Below are 17,582 nucleotides of genomic sequence, written 5' to 3' on the forward strand. Positions count from 1 at the left end.
TTTGTCAAATGTCAATTGAGATGATCCTATGATTTCTATCCTTCATTTTGTCAATGTGGTATATCACATTGATTTGTGAATATTGTATCCCTGGGATAAATCCCACTTGATCATGGTGTATGATCTTTTTAATGTATCGTTGAATTTCGTTTGCTAATATATATATATTTTTTTCACACTTTAGAATCCAAAATGCTTTATTTCTCATTGGCAGTGATAAATCAGAAATGTGTATTATTTTTGCAGAGGCAGGTGAGTGGGGTAGGGAATTAGATGTAATGTTTTTTTCTAATCCCAAAACTCTTAACGTAGCAAACTGAGAGACAGGAAAGCACAAATGAAAAAGTACAAACCACCTTTCATGTCCCCCCATCGAGATGTAACCAGGTGGTTTGTGAACACGTCCTTTCTAGTTTTTAGTATCAAGGACACAGAAACATTAAGCGACAGGCCAAAGAATTTTCTGCTATCCCAGGTTAATAAAGGACAGATCCTAAACTGTTACTGTTTTCTCCGCACAGTTCCTCTACTCAGTAGTCAAAAGACTATCAGAATGCTTCCCATGTCAATTCAAAGCAGTCACACAATGACCAACAATTTACTCAAATGTTTCAGACTGAGTTTTGAACAGGAGCCAATCTGTAAGACATTTATCTACTGAACTAAGGGCCTTAAATCCGATCTTGTGCTATAGAGTGCCACATGCCCTATTCCATGTGACCTGGGCTGCCACTTAATACCATGTCTTGGAAAAATGGCCTCTTAGCCTCATAAAACAGCTGAATTCTAGGTACTGTTGACTAAGGTCGAGGACTGTAGTTGAAAAGGAAACTTGATTGTCCTCAATCTTCACAAGAACCACACAGGGTAATTCCTAACTTTATAAAGTGAGGCTAAAAATGACTACTTGCTCCAAGATGGAAGGTCCTTCAACCAGGGGTCTCAGAACCTACCGTGGTCTGAGGGCCACATCTTCCCGAGCCCACCTGGAGCTGACCAAGGCTGCTCTGGGCGCCTGAGGCCTGGGCCCCATGAAGGAGGGATCACATATCCTTTACAAAAGCGCCTTCCAAACAGAAGGTTCCACAGAGCACGAACAGGCAAAAGAGCAATCTCTGTGACAAGCTGTCAAACAAACTGAAGAGTAAAACCAAGGGGGAAATGCCAGATGGCTGTTATTGCAGTTTTATTAAACAAAACTTGCACACGCTGTCTATTCATTTTCTTCGCTGTGCAGCCTGGTGTTGGGATTGGTGACTCTGATGGCCAGCTGGGCTGCTCTCTCCACAATGGCTTTGCGGTTCTTGGAGGAGACGTTGTGCACAATCTCAGCACAGTAAGACTTGTTGCACATCAGCAGCATTTAAAGCTCCTTGACATTGTGGACCAGGAACTTCCGGAAGCCGCTGGGCAGCATGTGCTTTGTTTTCTTGTTGCTCCCGTAACCGATGTTGGGCATCAAGATCTGGCCCTTGAATCTCCTGCGCACCCTGTTGTCAATGCCTCTGGGTTTCCGCCAGTTCCGCTTAATTTTGGCATATCGGTCTGACTGGTGCCGGATGAACTTCTTGGTCCTCTTTTTGACCATCTTGGGCTTCACGAGGGGTCTGAGGGCAGCCATGATGCTGAGTAGGAGATGGTGGCCACCTCCGTAGGCAGCGCCGAGGAAGAGAGGGGAGGGAAGGTAGTGCACGAGGCTGATGGGACTTCCTCGTTTGCTGATATTTGGTTGAGAATTTTTGCATCTATGTTCACCAGGGATATTGGCCTGTAGTTTTATTTTTTTGTGGTGTCTTTTCTGGTTTTGGTATCAGAGTAATGCTGTTCTTATGAATTAAGTTTGGAAATGTTCCCCCTCTTCAGTTTTTTGGAAGAGTTTGAGATGGATATGTATTAAATCTTCTTTGAATGTTTGGTAGAATTCACCAGTGAAGCTGTGTTGTCCTGGACTTACGTTTGTTGGGAGGTTTTTGACTACTGATTCAATCTCCTTTCTAGTAATTGGTCTATTCAGATTTTCTATTTCTTCGTGAGTCAATCATAGAAGATTGTATGTTTCTAGGAAGTTATCCATTTCTTCTATGTTATCCAGTTTTTTGGTGTATAATTGTTCATAGTAGTCTTATATGATCCTTTGTATTTCTGTGATATCATTCTCCTCTTTTCATTTCTGCTTTTATTTATTTGAGACTTCTCTCTTTTTTTCTTGGTGAGTCTAGCTAAAGGTTTGTCAATTTTGTTTATCCTTTCAAAGAACCAGCTCTTAGTTTTATTGATCTTTTCTGTTGTTTTTTAGTTTCTATTTCATTTATTTCCATTTTCATCTTTATTATTTACTTCCTTCTACTAACTTTGGGCTTCATTTCTTCTTCTTTTTTCTAGCTCTTTTAGGTGTTAAGTTAGATTATTTATTTGAAAATTTTCTTGTTTCTTGAGGTAGGTCTGTATTGTTTTGAACTTCCTGCTTAGAACTGCTTTTGCTGCATTCTATAGATTGGGGTGGTTGTACCTCCATTTTCATTTGTTTCAAGGTATTTTTGATTTCCCTTATGATTTCTTCATTGACCCATCGGTTGTTCAGTAGCATGTTGTTTAATCTCCACATATTTGTGATTTTTCCAGTTTTCTTCTTGATTTCTAGTGTCATACCATTGTAATTGGAAAAGATGCTTGATATGGTCTCAATCTTCTTAAATTTATTGACTTGTTTTGTGGCCTAACATGTGATATGTCCTGGAGAATGTTCCATGTACACTTGAGAAGAGTGTGTATTCTGCTGCTGCTGCTTTTTGGCTGGAATGTTTCATACACACACACACACACACACACACGTGGCCATCTAGTCTAACAGGTTATTTGAGGCTGATATTTTCTTGATTTTCTGTCTGGATGATCTATCCAATGATGTAAGTGGGATATTAAAGCCCCCTACTATTATTGTATTGCTGTCAATTTCTCCCTTTAGATGTGTTAATATTCGCTTTATATATTTAGGTGCTTCTATGTTGGGTGCATAAATGTTTACAAATGTTACACCCTCTTGATGGACTGACCCCTTAATCATTATGTAATGACATTCTTTGTCTTTTATTACATTCTTCGTTTTAAAGTCTGTTTTGTCTGATATAAGTATAGCTACACTGGCTTTCTTTTCATTTCCATTTGCATGGAAAATCTTTTTCTATCCCTTCACTTTCAGTCTGTGTGTGTCCTTAGATCTGAAGTGAGTCTCTTGTAGGAAGCATAGATGAGTCTTGTTTTTTATCCATTCAGCCACTCTGTGTCTTTTAATTGGAGAATTTAGTCCATTTACATTTAAAGTAATAAGTATGAACTTACTGCCATTTTGTTCATTATTTTCTGGCTGTTTTGTAGTTCCTCTCTGTTCCTTCTTCTCTTCCCTTGTGGTTTGATGAATTTCTTTAGTATTATGTTTATATTCCTTTCTCGTTATATTTTGTGTATCTACTGTAGGTTTTTGCTTTGTGCTTACTATGAGGTTCACATATAACAGTGGCTCTCTCTCTCTCTCTCTCTCTCGCTCTTTCTCCCTCTCTCTCTCTCTCTATATATATATATATATATATACACACACACACATATATATAAAATATACTATATTAGTATATATAAAAATATGTACTATATTAGCATATATAAATATACTAATATATATTAAATATATATATAAATATGTATATATAGCATACTGCCAAATATATATATATATATGGCAGTATAATTTAAGTTGGTAGCAACTTAAATTTTTTTTTAAATTTACTTATTTATTTTTTGGCTGCGTTGGGTCTTCGTTGTTGCATGCGGGCTTTCTCTAGTTGCGGCGAGCAGGGGCTACTCTTTGTTGCAGTGCGTGGGCTTCTTATCGTGTTGGCTTCTCTCGTTGTGGAGCACAGGCTTTAGGCATGCAGGCTTCAGTAGTTGTGGCTCTCAGGCTCTAGAGTGCAGGCTCAGTAGCTGTGGCACACGGGCTTAGTTGCTCTGAGGCTTGTGGGATCTTCCCGGACCAGGGCTTGAACCTGTGTCCCCTGCTTTGACAGGTGGATTCCTAACCACTACGCCACCAGGGAAGCCCAGTAGCAACTTAAATTTGAATGCATTTTATTTATTTATTTATTTTTTTCGGTACGCGGGCCTCTCACTGTTGTGGCCTCTCCCGCTGCGGAGCACAGGCTCCGGACGCGCAGGCTTAGTGGCCATGGCTCACAGGCCCAGCCACTCCGCGGCATGTGGGATCTTCCTGGACCGGGGCACGAACCCATGTCCCCTGCATCGGCAGGCGGACTCTCAACCAATGCACCACCAGGGAAGCCCTTGAATGCATTTTAAAAACTCTACATTTTTACTCCCCCCTGTCACGTTAAATGTTTTTGATGTCGTATTTTACATCTTTTTATTTTGAGTATCCCTTAACTAATTATTGTAGTTAATTTTACTACTTTTTTCTTTTAACTTTCATACTAGCTTTATAAGTAATCTACTACCTTTACTATATATTCATCTTTCACGAGAGAGATTTTTATTTTCATATGTTTTCTTGTTATTAGTACCTTTTCTTTTCAGCTTAAAGAAGACCCTTTAATATTTCTTATAAGGCTGGTTTAGTGGTGTGAACTCCTTTAAGTTTTGCTTGTCTTGAAAACTATCTCTCTTTCAATTCTGAATGATAGCCTTGCCTGGTAGAGTATTCTGGGTTGGAAGTTTTTTCCTTTCAGTACTTTGAATATAACATGCCAGTCCCTCTGGCTTTTAGAGTTTCTGTTGAAAAAATCAGCTGATAATCTTATGGTGGTTTCCTTGCACATACAAGTTGGGTTTTTTTTCTTGCTGTTTTTAAGATTCTTTCTTTAACTTCTGACATTTTAATTATAATGTATCTTGGTGGGAATCTCTTAGGGGTTCATCTTGTTTGGAACTCTGTGTGTCCTGGACCTCAATGTCTGTTTCCTTCCCCAGGTTAGGGAAGTTTTTAGCCATTATTTCTTCAAATAAGTTTTCTTCCCATTTCTCTCTCTCTTCTCCTTCTGGGACCCCTATAATGCAAATGTTATATCTACTTGATGTTGTCCCATAGGTCTCTTAAATTATCTTCACTTTTTAAAATTCTTTTTTCTTTTTGCTGATCTGTTTGAATGAGTTCCACTGCTCTGTCTTCCAGGTCAGTGATTTGTTCTTCTACTTTATCTAGTCTGCTATTGAACCGCTCTAATGTATTTTTTAGTTCTCTTATTGTATTCTTCAGCTCTCCAGCTTCTGTTTGGTACTTGCTTACATTTTCTACCTTTTTGTAGATGTTCTCATTATGTTTATCCATTCTTTGCCCAAGTTGGGTGAGCCTCTTTATCAGGTAGATTACTTATCTCTGTTTCATTCAGACCTTTTTCTCAGGTTTTGTCTTATTCTTTCATTTGGAAATTATTCCTCTGTTTCCTCATTTTGCTTGACTCTCTATGTTGGCTTCTATGTAATAGGCAAAGGAGCCACCTCTCCCAGTCTTGAAGGAGTGACCTTGTATAGGAGATGAGCCTTATCATTCAACCTTTCCCTAGCTCTTGGTTGTCTCTCAAACCTCTGTGATTGTCTGAGTAGCCTGGCTTATTCTTGATAGGCTCCCGTTGTTGAGGATGCACCAAGACCTGTCAGTGTTCCAAAGGGAATGATCTCACTCAGCACCCAGATTCAGGCTGATTGGAAGCCAGATACTCAGGCAGCAGCTTTTGAAGTATGCAGATGTATACAGTCCTATGGGACTGCAATCATAGACCCTACTGACCTCCAGACTGGGAGATCTGGAGGTGTCTCCTGGGCAACAGTTGCAAGCATCGGGACTTCAGACGAGTGTATAAGCTCCTTGCTAGGAGGTACCAGTGAGCAGTGGTGAGGCCAAGGGAGGGTGCAAGAATGGTGCCTCCCTGCCTGCTTCCCTGAGAGCACCTCTGTAGCCCTGAAGCCTATCCCTCAGGTTGAAGCTCCAGGACAATTAAATGGCCCTTTTTCACCTGCAGACTGGGGATGTGACTCAGTCTGCTGCATAGTGTCCTGGGTGTGATATCCTGCCCAGAACTGACTTTCTGATTGTTACAGTCCTGTGCCCAGGAGCACAAGCCCTCTGGTTATCAGAGCCAGGCCCGTCGAGGTGTTCCCTGTGTGGACTGCACTTGCCCACTGGCGTTAGCAAGGTTGGGAAGGAGCCCTGGGGGCAGGGCACACCTGTGCTTTTAGCGATGTGGGAAGAGAGTGTGGAGCCGGGCACACCCTCAGCTTTCCCGAGGCCATGTCTGCGCCTGTCCACTGCGCCCGAGGGAGAGGGAGAGTGCAAAATGGCTTTTTCCAGCCCCTTTGTCCCCGAGGTCAACCCTAGATACTCCCTGCCCCATTGGCAGATGCTTTAAGATTAGCAGCGGAATCTCCTTCACATAGAATCTAGTCACCTCTCAAACTGCTGCCTTTGCGCTGGTTCCTGGGGTGAGTCTGTGCACGAGCTCCTCAACAGGAGTACCTCAGATTCCCACAGACCCCTGGGTCCCCTGCACATAAACTCCATTGGTTTCAAAGCCAGATGTTTGGGGGGCTTCGTCTGGCTGCAGGTCCCAGGGTTGGGGTGCCCGACGCGGGGCACAGACAGACCTCTTGCTGCTCAGGAAGGGGCTCTGCCCATGAGATCCTGCCCTACTGTGTGGGGCGTTTGGTGAGGCTGTATCTTGCCTCTCCTCCCCATCTTCGTGTGGCCCTCTTCTCCCTTGCTGCGGAGGAAGCTGTTCAGCTGGTTTTCAGTTCTTATGCAGTGGGTGTGATTTCATGAATAGTTGTGGGTGTGGTGTGCTGGGGGAAGAGGTGAATTCAGGGTCTTCCTGTGCTGCCATCTTGTACTCAAGGGCTCCAAGTGATTCTTATTTTCATCTATTGGCTAATACACTTTTTAAGTTTAAAAATTTTTTTAACTTTTTTTTCATAGAACTTTTCACGTAAACAAACTCACACACAAAAGTAGTGAGACTAGTACAAGGAAACCCAGACACTTGTCACCTGGCTTCAAGAATGGCTTCTTGTTTCATGTATTCTGCTCACATTTTTTGCTAGAGTATTTAAATCACATCCCAGGCATCATGTTATTTCATCTATAAATACTTCATTATGTATCTCATACTGATAAGGATTAAATTCAGGTTCAGATTCTTTGGCAAGAAAATGTGGTTCTCTGTTCATTGTCTGTTGCCTTACATCAGGAAGAACATAATGTCTTATTGTTCCACTGCAAATAAATATATACAGATTTAGTGAATATATGATTGTTTTCATTTGCTCACTCGTTCATTCATTCACTCACTTAAGAAATGTTTATTAATCGTTCTGTGTGCTGGGCTCTGGGTTGAGCATTGTTCAGAAGGAAAAACCTCCCGGCCATAAAGTAACATTGTAACAATGGTTGAAAACATAACAACAACAAGAAGCTGATCCAGGTAATTTTTTTGTTTTTACCTTTCATTCAACGTTTTATTATGAAAATTTTCAGGCATACAGAAAATAGGAAAGAATTACCCAGTGAACTAGCATTCTAGTTCTAGTTTTCTTTTTCTTTTTTAAAAATTTTATTGAAGTATAGTTGATTTGCAGTGTTGTGTTAGTTTCTGGTATACAGTAAACTGATTCAATTATACATATACGTATATTTTTTTCATATTCTTTACCATTATGGTGTATCACAGGATATTGAATATAGTTCCCTGTGCTATACAGTAGCAGGACCTTATTGTTTAGCCATCCTATATATAATAGTTGGCACTAGTTCTAGTTTTCTCCCGTTTTAACATTGAAAGTTTTATGAAGCAGATGGTTAAACAGCCAATAGGAGCTTTTTGGCTTAGATAAATGATAAGTAGGAGGGAGATTTAAAAATCATTGTGAGTCTTTTTCCTGTGAGGAAATTGAACTTTGGGAATTGTAAAGGGATGTGTCCAAGGGTCACAAACACAGTGGGTTAGAGCAGAGGCATTTGCAGGAAAACTCCAATCTCCACATGTCATGGTCCTCTTCCTTTGTGGAGTTACCAGGTTTGGCTGCAGTGGACTTGGGAGATCTGTGGAGGCAGCCGGAGCTGCCGTGGAGTCATGATTCTGGGCACTGGGAAAAAGTGCTTCCCAGGTGTGGCACTGGGCCCGGGAGGCTCCTGCACTCTCTCTGGCCTGGTGACAGGCAGAGGGCCCAGCTCCTGGTTCCGGCAGGTCATCTGATGGGCAGGTGCAGCCTCTCTGCGGAGCTGCTGCTGCGTGGTGGGCCCTCGGTCGGGAAGAGCCAGCCCTGCGGGGACTATGGCTCAGGAAGGGGCCGCCATCTGTCGTGGCCAGGCCATTGCTGAAGTCAGTGCAAAAGCTCAAGCGTTGCTGAGCCCAGCCTGGCCTTTTTAAACCCCTTTTTCTTGAGATTTCTTTTCTTTCCTGCATTTTGTCTGTCTTGCTTCTCTTTCCTGGTTCTTGCCCTCACCCTCTGACTAATGATTCCCTGCCCACTTAAAAACCTCTGATGGCCCCTTAGGACCTACAGGTCCTAAGGTCCTAAATCCAAACTCCTCGTGGCCTGGCACTGGGGACCCTTCCCAGTCCTGCCCAGGGGAGTGCTTGCGGCCTCATCGCCTCCCTTTCTGTCTCTCCTGTGCCCCACGTGCTCACATTCCAGCCACTCAGAAGGATTTTTTTCTTCATTTTCAAAATTAAAAAAAAGTTTTGATTAAAAATCCACTGCCCTGGGTTTCCCTGGTGGCGCAGTGGTTGAGAGTCCGCCTGCCGATGCAGGGGACACGGGTTCCTGCCCTGGTCCTGGAAGATCCCACATGCCGCGGAGCGGCTGGGCCCGTGAGCCATGGCCGCTGAGCCTGTGCTCCGCAACGGGAGAGGCCACAACAGTGAGAGGCCCGCATACCACAAAAAAAAAAAAAAAAAAAAAAAAAAAATCTACTGCCCTGAGACAGTCACTGGTAGCATCTGAGGGACTATTCTCCCCATGTGCTTTTCTCTACGGATCTGCACGTACCCGCACTTCTTCACAAACAGGATCATCTCACATGTGCTCTGTTTATCATGGGCACTTTTTAAAAATGAGTTTTGGGCTTCCCTGGTGGCGCAGTGGTTGAGAGTCTGCCTGACGATCCAGGGGACACAGGTTCGTGCCCTAGTCTGGAAGATCCCACATGCCGCGGAGTGGCTGGGCCCGTGAGCCATGGCCGCTGAGCCTGCGCGTCCAGAGCCTGTGCTCCGCAATGGGAGAGGCCACAACAGTGAGAGGCCCGTGTACCGCAAAAAAAAAAAAAAATGAGTTTTGTTCTCTCTGCTCAGAATGCTCTTTTTCCTTGTGTGCATTTGGCAAACTGCCCATCTGTCCAAGTAAGCACAGGCACTCGCTCCTGGTTGTGGGCTCCTGCTGGACTCAGAATGTGCAGCTGCTGCAGCCCTGACCTCACTGAGGTCTGTCTTTGTTGCCTGGCCAGAGGGTGCCTGAAGGGCAGGGCCACCCAGGACAGTGCCAGACCCGGCAGGGTCTCCACAAATGGGACTTAATGCAATTAACACACGACTGCCCGCCACCCGCTGTGTCCATGTATCTGTGTCTCTGGGCTCCTCTTCCCCTGACCTGGAGGGTCTCCCAAGGCACCAGCCTAAGTCTCTTACTCATTTTCATGTCTCCCTCTCATCCATTTCTATCAGCTTTCAGTTCTGTCCGACAACCCTAGAATCTAGGTGTTTGGTGCTCTGACCTGTTAGGTTCAGCCCTTTCTGGGTCAGAGTCAGTGAGAAGAAGCTTTGTCCCCCAGACCAGCCTCCCTCCCAGCTGTGTTTCTGGCCACACTATAGCCAGTCCAGTTCCAAGGCGGAAACGCTAGATCACACATTATTGTCCTTGTCCTCATTTGTGTTTATCCTGTTTTGATTTTTAGCCTTCTGGCTTGTATTTGTTGTACAGATGCTCTGTGTTAAACAGGTCACAGTTTTCAAAGAAACTAGATCACATCATCCCACCGTTGCACTCACAGGTGTTGCCGTGTTCCCACGTGCCCTTTGGGCTCTTCTCTAAGCAGATGGTGTTTATAAGTAACTTTATATTCTCTGTTACTATTATTATTAGTGGTGGTAGTAGTAGCATTTTGCTTATCTTCTTCTAATTTTCCACTGCTTGGCTCCATACTTACTTATAAAAAAATGTTGCTCTCATTTCTCCCCTTCTTTCCACTTCTGCTGCGAGGTATCCCCCTTGCCCTCAGGTGTCAGGCCCGTGCCTCTCGTGCCTGGATGGCCACTGCATCTCCCTCCTTCACCCCGCCCTGGCCTGGCAGGCCCTCCCAACATGGGCTCGTCTTCTCACAACCTTGCAGGGAAGCTGCAGTCACTGCCTCCACCCTACTACATGGGGTGCACGCGGTCCTCGGGGTGCCCTCTGTGACCCAGTCCAATCCCCTAACACACTTCCCTCTGCTCCCTGTACATACTCCCCCCACCCCCAATAATCATTCTAGCACTAATGGCTACTGTGCACTGGTCCTGAAAAGCCAGGACTGATGTTATCTCTATTTTACCGATGAAGCAAACAGTCAGGTGGCACCCGGCTCATTAGTGGCAGGCTTGGTCTTGAACCCAGGTCTCGGTTCTGATGTGCCGCCTGTGTCTTCAGCACTGCCATCTGTCTCCTGCTGGGCTGTGCCAGTTCTCCACCCTCTCACCTGTGGTGTGGGCCCCCCTCCCTCTTGCTCTGTCTGCAGAACTCCTCCTGGCCTGCCTGGCTGCATCTGCCCCCAGCCTTTGAGACCTCTGAGGTTGTCCCGCCTCACCTGATTGCTTTCTTTTCTGAATCCTCATTGTACTGAGTCAATACCAGTTGACCTAAGATGTAATTGTCCTCTGTTTCCTGCGTTGTCCTTGGAGACTGTAGCTTTGCATATTGCATGTGGCCCCTATCATGGGGCCTGGTCACCCTGAAGAGCCCCATAAGAGCTGTTGGTGGCTGGTTCTTCCTGGCCAGGCTGTGTTTCTTTGGTGACCCTCTTTCCCTTTCCAGGGGACGAACTGCCCGAGCTGGACAACATGGCCGACAGCTGGCTGGGCTCTATCGCCAGAGCCACGATGCAGACCTACTGTGACGCGGTCCTCCAGATCCCTGAGCTCACCCCGCACTCCACCAAGCAGCTGGCCACCGACATCGGTGGGTCTCTGGGACGGGTGGGGGGAGGGTCAGCTCTGCCCTGTTGCATCCGTCAGGCCCCCTGCCCTCCAGGTGTGTCGTCCCAGGTCTCCTCTCAACTTCAGCTCTGGGTTTGTCTGTGAAGCTTTGTTAAACATGTGGACTCCCCAGGCCCCACCCCCAGAGATTCTGACATAATAAGCCTAGGATAGAAGCCTAGACACCAGTGTTTTGACAGGTGTCCCTGTGGACTCGGATAGCTGCTGAGGCTAAGAGCCATTAAGGGGCGCTTTGCCGAGATGGGCTGGGATGAGTGAGGCAGACTTGTGTGATGCCGCCTTGCCCCGCCTTGCCTTCTGCCCACCGACAGAATCATCATGCAAACTGACATTGAATAAGCTCTCACTGTGCGCAGGCATGGCAGGTGCTGAACCAGGCGCTCACGCACCCACGGGCTTACGCAATCTTCAAATCCCCTGTGAGCTCAGCGCCCCTGCCTTCATCACTGATGAGGAAGCGGGGCACAGAGCACGTGCAACACCAGGCCACCCAGCCGGGGTTGCCCCGTGGTCTCCATCCGAGTACCTGTCTGCCTCCCGGGTCACAGGGGCGTGTGCCCACCTGCTCCTGCTGGCGCACGTCCCTGGAGGTGATGCCGCCTGCAGGGTGCTCTGAGGCTGGGGGTACTGCAGGCAGGTGGTCGGGGCGTCTCCCCAGCCTCTTGGTATCAGTCCATTGCCTGCCTGTTTTTTAGCTGGAGGCAGCTCTTGGAGTGGGTGAGGGAGAGGGTGGTGGGAGCCTTAAAGATTACCTCCTTGGGGACCCAGCCAGAGCTTTGCCCTGGGTGACCCCAGGCCCGAGCCAGCCTCTTGTTTGCTGAGGGAGAAATGGACGTGAGGCCCTTTGCTCCGGGTCCCAGAGCAGTGAGTGATGGGGCCAGGCCTGGAACCCAGCTGCCCCAGCTCCCAGCTCTGTGCTAATTCGTGGTTAGCTCTCAGCCGTTACAGGGCAGCAGCCAGCTTTTGTCATCTCACTGGGCACAGGTTCAGAGAAGAGATGAAGAGGTTTAAATGTTCGTCGGTGGTCCCCGTTGGTATAGGCGGGAGCATTGAGGAGAGAACCAGCGGAACTAGTGAGTGAGATTTGGGGGTGGTCCCTACAGTTCACTTGTCCACATCGCATCTTCCTCCGTTAAGCTGCTGTCCACATCCATCTGCTCACTCGCTCAGCATTGACTGTGAGTGTCTGTTATGTGCCAGCCATTGTGCTAGGAGATGGGATGCAAGAGAGGTTTGGACAGTTCCTGTGCTCACTGAGCTTATGCTGTGAGGGAGTGTGCTTAAGGGCCGGGAAGTTGCCAGGTGGTAACACGATAGAGAGCGGAGAGGTCTGTGGCAGTGTGTGGCCGCCTTAAAGACGCTCAAATTAAGCATTAAAATGTAACAAAACCAAGGGGCTTCCCTGGTGGCGCAGTGGTTGAGAGTCCGCCTGCCGATGCAGGGGACGTGGGTTCGTGCCCTGGTCTGGGAAGATCCCACATGCCGCAGAGCAACTAGGCCCGTGAGCCACAACTACTGAGCCTGCGCATCTGGAGCCTATGCTCCGCAACAAGAGAGGCTGCGATAGTGAGAGGCCCGCGCACCGCGATGAAGAGTAGCCCCCACTTGCCGCAACTGGAGAAAGCCCTCGCACAGAAACGAAGACCCAACACAGCCAGAAAAAAAATAAAAGTAACAAAACCAAAAACACTCTTGCCGTCTGAACAGAAGATGTCATGGTAGATCATGGGCTGCCGTTTCGCAGGTCCTGGCCGACAGTCGAAGGGAATTCACAGTTTCATGGGTGAATATGTGCCAGAGGCAGGTGCCTGACTGGTTGGTGGTGCCCTTCCTGGGAAGCGGCTCGCTAGGACATGAGTCAGGCAGCCAGGGCAGAGCAGGCATCTCCTATGGGCTCTGCCCTGAGCCGGGCCTCATAAAGAAGACACAGGGAAGATAGAGCCGTGCCTGGAGCTCCAGCCTAGTTGGGCAGAAAAGATTAACGTGGGTGGTCATCAGAACATAAGGAGGGACCTGCCGGGTGATGCGTCTCCCAGTCCCGCAGAGCAGGAAGAGGGAGGGGCTGGAGAGCGCCCTGCCTCGGGCTCGGCCAGCCGTGCTGCCCAGGAAGAGGAAGGGAAGGAGCAGCCGGTTACTGACCACCCGCGTCACGTCAGGCACGTCCCCGGTCCTTGTCCCACTTCATCCCCCGAACATGCTGCCTGATGGGTACAAACTGCATCCACAGGTGGAAGTAGAGACTCGGGAGGTGGATGGAGTCACTGAGGTCACCCTGACCTCGGAAACCCGTTTTTCTCCTCCACTCCGCCGGCGCTGCCCGAGCTTGCCTGCCGCTTGGAGGGCACTGCTGCTTTTCAGAAGGACAGGAGCCTCAGACCCTCTCTTGGAAATGCTCATCGACTTGGCCTGGGGGTGGGCTCAGTAATCTGTCCTAACTCGTACCCTAAGGGGTTATCTGGGAGGTGTGGGAACTGCGTTACACCAGGCCTGGCCCCCTGCACCGTCCAAAGTCCCGCCTGTAGGGGCTCTGCTGGGAAATCTTCGGGAGCTGCTTAGATAAGCCCTGTGTCTCCTGACCCCTTGGGTTTTCCATGTCGTCAGTGGGGTCCGCTGGGGAGCAGGGCTGGGAACGCAGGGGTCCCGAGGGTAGAGCTTCGGCTGAGGTCGGCTAGGCTGTAGAGCTGAGTGTGCAGTGGGAGTGGCGGGGATGGGGCGATGTTGGCAACTCCTTTATGAGACTAGAATTCCTGGACCCGGGCCGAGCTCACAGGCAGGTCTGACCCCTTGGAAAAGCCCTCAGAGTGAAGGCTTGTGGGCTGAGGGCAGACCTGGCAGCCAGCACTTGGGGGTTGGGGGTGTGTCTTGTCCCTTACCGCGGCGAGGCCTTTGGGGCTCATCCTCTCGGTGCTGAGTCTGTCGAGCTGTGTCTGTCTGCTCCCTCCCCGCAGACTACCTGATCAACGTGATGGACGCCCTGGGCCTGCAGCCGTCCCGCACCCTCCAGAACATCCTGATGCTCCTGAAGGCCAAACCCGAGGATTACAGACAGGTCAGCAAAGGCCTGCCCCGCCGCCTCGCCACCACGGTGGCCGCCATGCGGGCTGTGGACTACTGACCCCCACGCGCCCGGCTGGTAAGAGGGTCGGGGCTGGAGTTCCGGGGCCAGAGAAGCCCCCAGAATGGATTTGCTCTAAAAATCCGCCTGGGATTGGGCAGAATTCATTTCAAAAAGATGTGGTTCATTTGTATAATCAAAAAAAAAGGTTGTAAATTAGAGGTGTATTATTTATCAGGGAGGAATTTTCAGATGATTTTTTAAATGATCCTGTCTTGAAAGTGCAATTAATAAGTACTATGAAATGAAAGAAGGCTGTTTTCTTTCCTCAGTGAATATTTGGGTGCTTCTCATGTGCTGTGCTGTCTGCACTGAGGATTCGGCAGGAAAGGATAATCCCAGCTGGTTTAGCCTGCTTGTGCCAGCCCTCCGGAGGGGCACTGCCGCGAATGTGGCCTCTGAACCAGCCCCACTGGGCTGCCAGGGCCGTGTCTCTCTGGGCTTGTCATCCAGGGCTTCCCACACATTCTGTCCCCACATCTTGGGAACCAGTTTGGCTGGCCCCGAAAGAGCATCAGCTGTGAATCCACACCAAGAAAAATATTTTGGTTTCTCATGTGGTGGATCACAGAGTGTCTGGCAGGGCTTGAGCCTGGCTCCCGCCTTGGAGTGGGAGCTGGTCACCTGGAAGGTGAAAAGAGCTGCTTTGAAGTGGAAACCTCTTTGCAGTGACCTCTGTGCCAGTGTGGGTGAGTGCCACTAGGACAGGCTTGGTCTTGATTCCCAGCTTTGCCACCTTTCAGCTGTGTGACCTTGGGAAAGTCATTAGCCTCTCTGAGCCTCATTTCCTAATCCGAAAAACAGGGGTCATAACGGTACCTAACTCATAGGGTTATTTGAAGAGCCACTGAGACACAGTGGGAGCAACAGCATGTAGCAAGTGCACAATAGCTGCTAATTTCGTAGTCCTCTAGCGTCTGTAACCTACCTTCCCTTTGCGGGTAGAGGAGGGAATTACAGAATGCCATTTTTCTGGGCAATTTTGGCCCTGCTAGACTAATTTGTCACCCTTAAACGGCTCTAATGGGAACCCAGAGTAGGAATAGGACAGCCTGTATCTCCTCTAGATCCGGAGGGGAGAGGAATGCCTGTCTGTCTGACCCAGAGCCTGCTTTTGGAGATGGGGCCATTATCCATCTTCACCCCGGCCCTCAGTACTCCCCAAGAGAGAGATGGCAACTGATACCCACGTCAGCCTGGTCCCCGTCTCCCATCTACAAGCAGCTTTGGGGGCCAGAAGCTCCTTCCCGCTCCGCTTCAACACGTCTCTGAGCAAAACTTCTCACAGGAGTCTGTAAGGGGCTGCCCGGTGTAGATACACCCCAGGATGGCCAGGCAGCATCTCCCATCCTCAGTGGCAGTGGTAGGTTCACAATGAGCATGTGGCCCAGGCTGATCCAAATGATCCTCACTGTCGAGGCTTTTGCTGGGACTGTGAAGGAAAAGCTTTCTTCCTGCTGTGGTTGCTGAGCTGAGGGAATGGAGTCTGGGACTATGGAGGGAAGAGTAGCCTATGGAGAGAAACTGTGTGAGAGGGATATCGACACAGAAGAAAATACAGCCTGTAGCTGAAGCCCTGGATACAGCCAGGCTTGAAATCCCTGGACTTTAATTATAAGAACCAATGAATTCCCCTTTTAGCTCAAGTTCAAATTAACTTGTGACCAAAGGGCTGGCAAATGGAGTTAGATAATAATCATTGCTCTGCCTGCGCCAGAGCCTCAGATGAGATAATAAATATGAAAGCCCTGGGCTTCTCTGAGGAACTGGTATTCTTATGACCAGGAGTCTCGCCTATGTCACTTACAAGAATAGCAATCTAGTCTAGCACCTTACTTTACCTCTCCAAGCGTCAGCTTATTTACTTGTAAAATGGCATGATCATATTTCCCAGTGGTTATGAGAATTCAATGAAATAAGACTTACTTATAAACTACTTGGCCTGGTGCCTGGCATGTCATAAGTGTTTTATACAATACAGTCATTGTTTAAAAACAACAAATAATAGTGAGTGTGGTGACAACAACTACCATTGCTATTGATAAAAGTCCTAGTCATAGTAGTAAGTGTGGTAATTACCAAGAATTGAGACTCCAGCGTACAGACTTGCCTGGCCCTGAGCTCAGAAACCTGGCTTCCCCAAGGCCTGCCCCACTCAGTCCCTAGCAATGCTGCCTTTGGCTGGAGTGGCATCAGCCTATGACACCTCCTTCCTCCACAGTGCCATCGTGGGCACTTAATGGGAGGACAGCTTGTTTGCCTTTCAGGCCAAGGACCCAGGTGTTCTAGACCAGCAGGGCTGGGATGCCCTGGTCCCAGGGTCTGAAGCGAGAGCTCCTTCACCACCAGGGCCAGCAGGTGACAGCAGGGCCCTGCAGTGGTCAGCTGTCTGCAGCTGCCAGACCACATTCTTCTTTGATAACAGCTCCCTGATGTCTTTTTGGGAAGCCATTAGGGTTGCCATATTTAGCAATTAAAAATACAGGAAGCTCAGTTAAATTTGAATTTCAGAAAAACAGTGAATGATTTATTAATATGCCCCCAATATTACATGGATGTACGTCTACTAAAAAATTAATTTGCTGTTTATCTAAAGTTCCAGTTTAACTTGGTGGCCTATATTTTATCCAGCACCCCTAGGAGCCATGTCCCCACCACCCTCAGACCATGTGATTCTGCTGGGGGCCAACTGGCCTCAGGTATGGGCAGGATCTGACCAATCCCAGCAGCCTGCCAGTTGGGCACACTGATGATTGGCTCAGAGACAGGCATGTGACCCACTCAGTGACCAATGAGAGTCTGCCTGGGAACTTGCTGTGGCAACTGGGAAAGAGGTGCTCTCTCCTAGCTGAGTTTGGAGTTGCAGATGGCCCTTTGCTGCTGTAAAGTAAGGACAGCCTGCCTGGGAAGGCAGAGAGAACAGACATCACTTGAGCTGCTGGAGATGCTTTTGCTTAAGCCAGTTTTGAGTATTTCTCCCATCATCTTACCTCTCTTTCTCTCTCTCTTGATTCTTGCAACCCAAAGAAATAAGTTGGACGACACTGAAAAAGGCATAAAGCCACTGTTTCAGGGACAACTTGAAAGAAACTTCTTTAAAAATCACCAGCTTGGACCTTTCTTTGGCCAGGCCTCTGCTCTCAAGTTGTTATGGACGCCTTTCCACCCCCAGAGATGCATCAGGGCACTCTGGCTGCCCAGTCAGACAAAGAACAAAGCTAGAC

The 17,582-nt window shown here is 48.0% G+C and overlaps 2 protein-coding genes across 4 annotated transcripts in view; one reads left to right on the forward strand and one right to left on the reverse strand.

Moving 5' to 3' along the window:
- The window catches only part of COG7 (component of oligomeric golgi complex 7), an 86,568-nt gene extending 71,934 nt beyond the window's left edge, over window positions 1–14,634 (forward strand). For 2 of the 3 annotated variants that reach the window (XM_019921785.3, XM_033840146.2), the window contains 2 exons: window positions 11,062–11,205; window positions 14,192–14,634. In XM_019921785.3, coding sequence (XP_019777344.1) covers window positions 11,062–11,205; window positions 14,192–14,358 — 311 coding nt within the window. In that variant the 3' untranslated portion in view covers window positions 14,359–14,634. The remainder of the gene's footprint in view (window positions 1–11,061; window positions 11,206–14,191) is intronic. The other variant, XM_073792209.1, reaches the window with a different exon arrangement.
- On the reverse strand, window positions 1,214–1,674 carry LOC117308158 (large ribosomal subunit protein eL32-like). The gene is given in 1 exon segment (XM_033840150.2): window positions 1,214–1,674. A coding segment is annotated over 1 exon segment (408 nt). The 5' UTR covers window positions 1,622–1,674.
- Window positions 14,635–17,582: the final 2,948 nt, after the last annotated feature.

The sequence above is a fragment of the Tursiops truncatus genome, chromosome 15 (genome assembly GCF_011762595.2).
Source record: "Tursiops truncatus isolate mTurTru1 chromosome 15, mTurTru1.mat.Y, whole genome shotgun sequence".
NCBI classification, from domain to species: Eukaryota; Metazoa; Chordata; class Mammalia; order Artiodactyla; family Delphinidae; genus Tursiops; species Tursiops truncatus.